Source organism: Triplophysa dalaica, chromosome 9, assembly GCF_015846415.1.
Source record: "Triplophysa dalaica isolate WHDGS20190420 chromosome 9, ASM1584641v1, whole genome shotgun sequence".
NCBI classification, from domain to species: Eukaryota; Metazoa; Chordata; class Actinopteri; order Cypriniformes; family Nemacheilidae; genus Triplophysa; species Triplophysa dalaica.
In genome coordinates, this window is record NC_079550.1 from 21,662,411 (window position 1) to 21,669,805 (window position 7,395).

General features: G+C 36.0%; 2 protein-coding genes across 2 annotated transcripts; one reads left to right on the plus strand and one right to left on the minus strand.

Annotated features, from left to right (window-relative positions):
• Window positions 1–97: 97 nt before the first annotated feature.
• Window positions 98–3,002, minus strand: hmgn1a (high mobility group nucleosome binding domain 1a). Its single transcript, XM_056756961.1, has 6 exons — window positions 2,811–3,002; window positions 1,602–1,628; window positions 1,463–1,492; window positions 1,353–1,382; window positions 1,132–1,260; window positions 98–1,027 (listed from the first exon to the last, which is right to left on the minus strand). Exons 1-6 carry the CDS (start codon window positions 2,826–2,828, stop codon window positions 968–970), a joined length of 294 nt encoding a protein of 97 aa, XP_056612939.1. The 5' UTR covers window positions 2,829–3,002; the 3' UTR covers window positions 98–967.
• Window positions 3,003–3,146: 144 nt separating this feature from the next.
• On the plus strand, window positions 3,147–7,210 carry get1 (guided entry of tail-anchored proteins factor 1). The gene is made up of 5 exons (XM_056756960.1): window positions 3,147–3,530; window positions 4,398–4,563; window positions 6,380–6,447; window positions 6,551–6,665; window positions 6,765–7,210. Exons 1-5 carry the CDS (start codon window positions 3,441–3,443, stop codon window positions 6,836–6,838), a joined length of 513 nt encoding a protein of 170 aa, XP_056612938.1. The 5' UTR covers window positions 3,147–3,440; the 3' UTR covers window positions 6,839–7,210.
• The last annotated feature ends 185 nt before the right edge of the window (window positions 7,211–7,395 follow it).

Consider the following 7,395-nt stretch of genomic DNA (forward strand, 5'->3'; position numbering starts at 1 on the left):
TTTGTCAATCTTAAACCATCTAATGGAAGATCTCTTGATAATTTAAATTCAGCCATTTTACACATTTATTTTTTATTACCGTAACAAATAACCGTGGTAAAATAACAACCATTTTATTGGTATGTTACACCAATCATTACAGATACTACACAACAAGAGAAACCAAAACATGAAACTGTACATTTGTACTTCTACCCTAACAACTCTGTGATGAAGCTACTGCTGGCATGTACATGTGAATGAAATTACAATAATTTTCATACAACCTGCATGTTTAACACTGTGGCACACTTGTGTCCTCACACACTATTCCTTTTAATCCTTTTAAAGTACCATCACATACTGCATATAGAAAATATGAAAACCTTGTACACAGCAGCTATACAACATTCTTGCAGCGCTTTTACCAAACAAAGTCAAATAATGTCGCAGTTCACATATCTGATGAGTGTTCCAGTACTAGTGAGCAGGTTTATCATTTATCGAAGATGTTGAATTAAAAACAAACTGGACTAATATCGAGGTTTTAATCCATAAAATACAGCTTATCAACAATTCAAACAATCAAACATTTCTTAAAAAAACTCCCTTCCCATACAATACAGACTAGAAACATGTACGTCACATCGCCTACGGAATGTTAGTGTCTCAAACAAACTCTTCCAGTTTTAATATAAAGACCTAAGACATTACACTTTTTTTTTTATTAAGAAAATGGCACAACTTGTCCGACTCCAAAGCCAGAAAATTATAACAGGGTGTCACTTGCTGTTCCGTGACTGCAAATCGTCTTAAGAAGAAATTGGAGTGGAATAAGTTGGATCATCTTTAAAGGCTTTCTCTTGGATCGTTTTAATAAAATGAGTTTTGAATAATTACGAAAAAACCTGCTTAGAAAAGAGTCGATAAAAATATTCTTCTGTATTGTACAAGAAAAGAGTTTTTGGAGCTCTGGTGAAATACAATGTTATTTAGCAGCTTCCTCTTTCTTGTCCTGCTTTTCTTCCTCTCCATCAGTGTTTTCCTCCTTTAATGAAGAAATGTTTATATTAAATACATTTCAATAGACACTGCGACAGATAACATCAACATTTAGTACATATGCACATAGAAAAACAAAGAAATACTTGCTTCCTCAGTCTCTCCGTTCTCTGCAGGGGTCTTCTCCTCAGATTTTGCTTCGGGCTTTGCATCTTCTTTCTTCTCCTTTGGTTTGGCCTTTTCTACTTCCTTGGCTTTCTTGCCCTTCGCCGGTGCCTTCTGCGAAGTTTAAGAAACCACACTATTTAAGCACATGCCTATAAACTGTTATTCCGTATTAATTTGTATACAAAATTTGGTTCTTCACTGACCTTTGGCTTGGGCTCAGGTGTTTGGGGTTTCTGCAAAACAGGATTTTTTTGTTGGTGATGGAATGATGAAAAGATAAGTGTACATGAGCCGATAGGAGAAATGTACTTACAGTTTGAAGTCTCTCAGACCTTCTCTTGGGCTGTTTGGAATTATAAGAATGGACAGTAAGCATCACTGTTACAAACTACCAGAAGAAAACGATTACAGTATAAAAGTAATTGTGCAATATACTCATGTGAACTACTCACCCCAGCTGCTTCAGTGTCATTGTTAGCCTGTAAGAGAGGAAACAGAAGCTGTTAGAAAAGTCTACCTGAAAATATATAAGTGGGTTTGTGTTTAATTCCAATTATGTAACGCAAAACTAGTAGTGGGGGAGGGGCTCAGTACAGCTATACAGTGCTGTGCCTTTAATTTATTTAAATTTCCCCATTACAATCGAAACACTCTGTAAACGATATCGAAAATAAAGTGTAAAAATACAGTATGAAAATGGACATAGATATCTTTAATGAAGAGAAAAATCGTTAAAAGCGTGCAAATCAAACAATGATTTTGTTTATTATTTATCGCCGTTAACAAAAATCTCTGTAACGCTACTCAAATGTGTCGAAGTCGGAAGGGGGGGGGGGCAGCAGCAGAGCCCCGCCTTTGTCAACCAGATTTAATCGCTACATCGTTCATCGCATTTATTCAACTTTACGTTTCGACATAATGAAAGTTTGGCGTCGGTAATAAAATAGGCTACTTTGTAAAACGAGACGCTCGCGTGGTAATTAAACACGCAGAAATCGCAATGAAAGTAGGCGAGAACTTGAAGCCACTTCGTCAAGTCCGCTTCAAAGGTCATGTGAAAAACAAGACGGATTAGATACGCGTGCATTTAAAAATAGCCTTGCACGAAAAAAGCCATTCACAATGCATTTACAATGACTCAAATGTGTCGAGATCACGGGCAGCCATGACACCCAAGACGTTAATGTGTGCGTCCTACCCAAGAACCATATGGAGACCGTACACAACGACAAACTCCGTGTACTTACATTATTATTAAATCCCCACACGAAATGTTCAAAAAACAAAGTTTTAGAGAAATTTGCATATCGAGTAAACATGCACATGCATTTTTAAAATTGTATTATTAAGTATAACCTTATACCCCTTTGTGCGATATAATGAAAACGTTATATATACATTTTATCTACATCGACATGTGTTTTGTGGCTTCGGTGGCCATGATGTCTTCACACAATACATACGTTGTGTATACGGCGAAATACTTCGCAGCTCTAAGTAAAAAGGCGCCAGAATCGTGCCACAGACTTTCATGCAACAAATCGCGCATTTACACATGTGCCAAAGTATTCAACACAAACATTACTTCACATGCGATTATTGCACGCTATTAATAAACATTGCGTGGCGACAGAATAGGAAATCCAATATATTCAACTTACTTTGCTTCTTTTCGGCATTGTTGTTTTAAGCTTGTATACTTACAGAACAACGCGGGGAAATTAAAACAGATGATATACTACTGTAAACAAAGTGTAAAAGTGTCAGGAAAACACTTAAACGAGCATAAATGTCCTGGCGGAACAGAAACCCGACCGGATCTTTCCTTGTATATATTCTTTTCATTGAAGCACCAACGTGATGGCCATTCGCGCCCCGCCCGTTCTCGTCTCTGATTCGCTGAAACGTCCTAGCAACCGAATTTCAAACCAAAGCAAAATACGTAAGTGGACGGGTTAAGACGTCAATCAATGATTGTCGTATGTATTTTATTCGACACAAAACTGCGTTTTTTTCGTCTTGAAAGCATATGAATGCATGTTACCGGTCATATTATTACATCTTTATGATTTTCTTATAATTTGAATGCGTTTAAAGCAAAAAAACACGTCCCTTAAACAAAAACCTTTCAAACCAATCATTTTTATATATTAATGCTATGCATATTTCATTAAGGTGTAACACCATTTAATTACAAATATATATATGTTAAAATTCACGACAGGGAGAAGACTTAAAGGAGCATTGTTGAGTGTGTAGTATTGGGGCTGGATCAGGCTGACGAACAGAAAATGGCCGCCGGGTTTAACTGGTTTCTTGTGTTGAGCGCCGTGTTTCTGTGCAACCTCGTGAAATCGTTGCTTCCGTCCATTTCTTCATGTGTAAGTACTGAGCTGTATGTTTTAAGAAATCAACGGGTATGTAACGTCGGCTTTAAAAACGATAAGGGCTCAATCCTCTATTGTTTAGCATAGCGGCTAACGCTAGCTCCTGTATGGAAGTGCTGTGTGGATCACAGATGCGGCGGCAAACAAAAGCTGTGCTGCTAATGTCGCCGTTCAAATTCTTTAGTGAGAATTATTCTGTTTGTAGATCACAACATCAACAAATACGTATAAGTTAACTTTTTCTGTGTTTTATAACATGGCTTTAAAACAATACAACACAAAATGCCTTTCTCTCTCCAAAACAGTGGGTAACGTAGCGTTATTCATGTCATGGGGCTGAATGATATAATAGGATACACGCCCCCGTATTCAACTCCAACACTCAGCACAGTAAATCCCACTTCGTAAATTAAGTTAACTATGATTTTACTACAGCAACCATAGTTTAATTGTGGCATTCGTAGAAAAACCCAGTAAACCGCAAATTTACCACGATAACCATACTTTAACCATGGCCTGTTTAGCAAAGCAATGACAATGCAAATGGTAATTTGCCACAATAATCTGCCATGGTTAGTACACATTTACTGTAATAAAACCATGTTTAATTTTCTTTACGGTAACCATAATGTAAGACTTTTTGTACGTGTTATTATAGGACTGCACACAGTATATTTAAAAAGTACACATGTAGTCCAACACAGGTCACATGACCATGAATTACGTCACAGACAGTATGTTACTTTAGATGCATGGCAAGTTTGGGGTGAACCTAATGATTTTTAACACTGAATACTTATGTTTATGAATAAGCACGTAAACATTGCAAGCTACCCAAACATCTTGTGTTTGCTCTCGTAGCTGTCAAGGCTCTTTCAGAAAGATGCTGAACAGGAGACGGAGATGCGGACGGAGATCCAGAACTTGAGGATGGAGCTTTCCAGCATCAGTATGATGGATGAGTTTGCCAGATACGCTAGATTGGAGCGCAAGATCAACAAAATGACCGATCAGCTAAAGACTCTAGGTAATAAAAAGCATGATCTGTGTCTTGTTTATGTGCACACATTAAGTTTACACAAACAGCAGTCTGAAATGCAATGATGAGGTAAAACATGATATCCAGCATGTGATTTATACAGGAAGAAGTCCACGAAACATAACGTTGCCTAATTTGTGTAGCAACTCGTAGTGTTGATCTGTTTCTTTTACTTTGAATTAGCATTTTGTTACAGTGTTTACAGCTATTGGTAACCTCATTGCGTGCAGACTACAGTAACAGTATCTTTTCTCTTAAAGGGAGTTCACCCACAAATGATTTAGCCACAGATATTAGTCTTCCATTACAGGTACAGCAGAAAAGAAAGCTTGTCAAAATCTTCAACCACCAATTTGTTTCATTAAGATAGAAAAAGGATACGTATAACCTTATTTTACAATCAATATTTATTCTTGTAACATTGTTAACAAATACAACCTTATTTTAGAGTAAGTTAGCTTACATGGACTAAAGATGTAAACAATACTTCTTCAGCATTATTTGATTTCACTTGTTGTTCATTTGTTAATAATTTATTGTATCAACACATCTATTCATATTTACTTACATGTGTTTATTTACCTCCTTCAGTTAAATGCACAATGAGTTATTGTATTCACAACTCTACAAGGATTAATAAATGTTATTTTTTTTACCAAGTTTACCAAAAGTTAATGCATTTACCAAGGTTACAAAATAGAACCTTATAGTGAAGGGTTAGTCGGAAAGAGTTCATCCAAAAAATAGAATTATTTTACTTGCTCTCATATCATTCCCAGAGCCATTGAGAGAGAGGAAAATGTCTCTGGAGCTGGACGCTGGAGCGTCACGTGATCCATGGTGCCTTCACATAGTTCCTGGAAGTGATGTTTTCTCTTTAAATACTTCATTTTTTTATTCATTAAATAGCTTTCATCTTTAAATTGGTTAGAAGTTTACCTCAGTTGGTCAGTTAGTCGCTGCTCCATGCGTAAGTAGTAACTTCCGGGAACTATTGAGAGCCTCCATGAACCGCCATTGCTGTGAAAAAACTGTTGCATTGGAGTCAACAGAGTTGACGCGACTCTCTCTCTCAATGGCTCTGATCATATCGATTTCCTTTTTTTAGCTGAACAGAAACAGAGATTTTTATTAAGATATGCTGTCACTTTATATCCTTATATGTGATTCAAAATGTTGAAGCTACTCCAAGCACATACATTCTTTATATAAGTGGTCCAAATGCTCCAGTGGGTTGATAAATGTTTTCTGAAGCGACACAGTTGTTGTGTGTTAGGAAAACAGTTAATATTTTTAAGATAGTTATCAAAACCTAAACAAACACATGTCAGTGCTGAGATAAAATATAAGGCACATGAAAAACTTGAGGTATCATTGGTTGTACTTGTATTACAGAATGCCATGTGACAACTAGTCACGAGATATTATTTTGAATTGATTTTAACTTGATTTTAATGCTAACTTTTGGTTAAGATTTGGCTAAAACGTTCAACATTGTAATTGATGTCATTCAGACACACATTTTCATTAAAAATACCTTTATTTGGTGAACTGTTATACTTTTGGTCTGTTTCTCGCACATAGCTCCAGAAGGCTATTAATATTACATATTAGTTGTGTAGACTATTTATTTCATAGTTATTTTTTAAGCTGGACTAAGCAGCTAAACATTTTAGGAAAGACATTAGGGTAAATAAAATATAAATCATATCAACGTCTGTTTTGAACACAGATTGCAGCTTTATAGAGACCCGCATTCTAAAACTTAGAACAAAAAATATTTAATTATGTCTTTGATTTTTAGTCAAATCCAGGACTGCACAGCAGGCAAAGATGAAGTGGGTTGTGAATATTGCATTTTACATTCTCCAGGTGAGACACATCTGTTTCATTATGAATGATATGTGTCTCTTTACATCACCTGTTAATTTCCTGTCATGAGATTAAAAACTTTGTTGTTGCTGTTTCTTGTTAGGCTGCGCTTATGATCTCACTCATATTGAAGTATTATGCAGACCCAGTTACAGTGGTGCCTAGTAAATGGATTTCTCCACTAGAGAAACTGGTTGCTTTTCCATCTGGAGTGGCAGGTAACCATTTGGATGGACAGTGGGATGAATTATTCATGAATATGTCAAGTTATTCTCAAATGGAGGTAAATTTCTGTACTTTTTCCTGCTTTATTTTAGGTGGTGTTGGAATCACATGCTGGCTAGTTGTCTGCAACAAGGTGGTTGCTGTTGGTCTTCATGCTGTCAGTTAAACCAAGTTACCTCAGTGTTGTCGCAACATAATTGTGCAGTGAGTGGATCTTTGGTACTTGCTTAAAGTTTGTATCAAGTTCCATGTGAAACGCCACTGATTTTTAACCACTGCTCATTATAGGTCTGTAATATATTGCTTTTAAAAACACAAAATTTGCAAACATGTTATTCCTTGACTGGCTTAAATATGTTCTTTTGTCATATATTTTGTGTTTCAAATTGTGACCAACAAAATGTTATAATTTATTATAATTGATTGTACTGTATGTTGGATTTCTTTTTACACTTCTTTGTCAAAGCCTGTACCACCAATATTTATTTGACCGTGTTCTGTCCATATCCATGCATTAAAATGTGCAGATGAAAAGGTGTCCGCAAGTTTAAGAACATTATTCTCTGGAATTTCATCACATGGCATAGAAAAACGATTGGAATAGTAAAATCTCTACATTTTAAGGAGATGAAAGTATATTGTGAACAAGTTTATGATCACCACAGGTGTTTCGTGACTTAAAAAGTATGCCTCGGTAAATTCCAACAATTTTAGAAAATACAA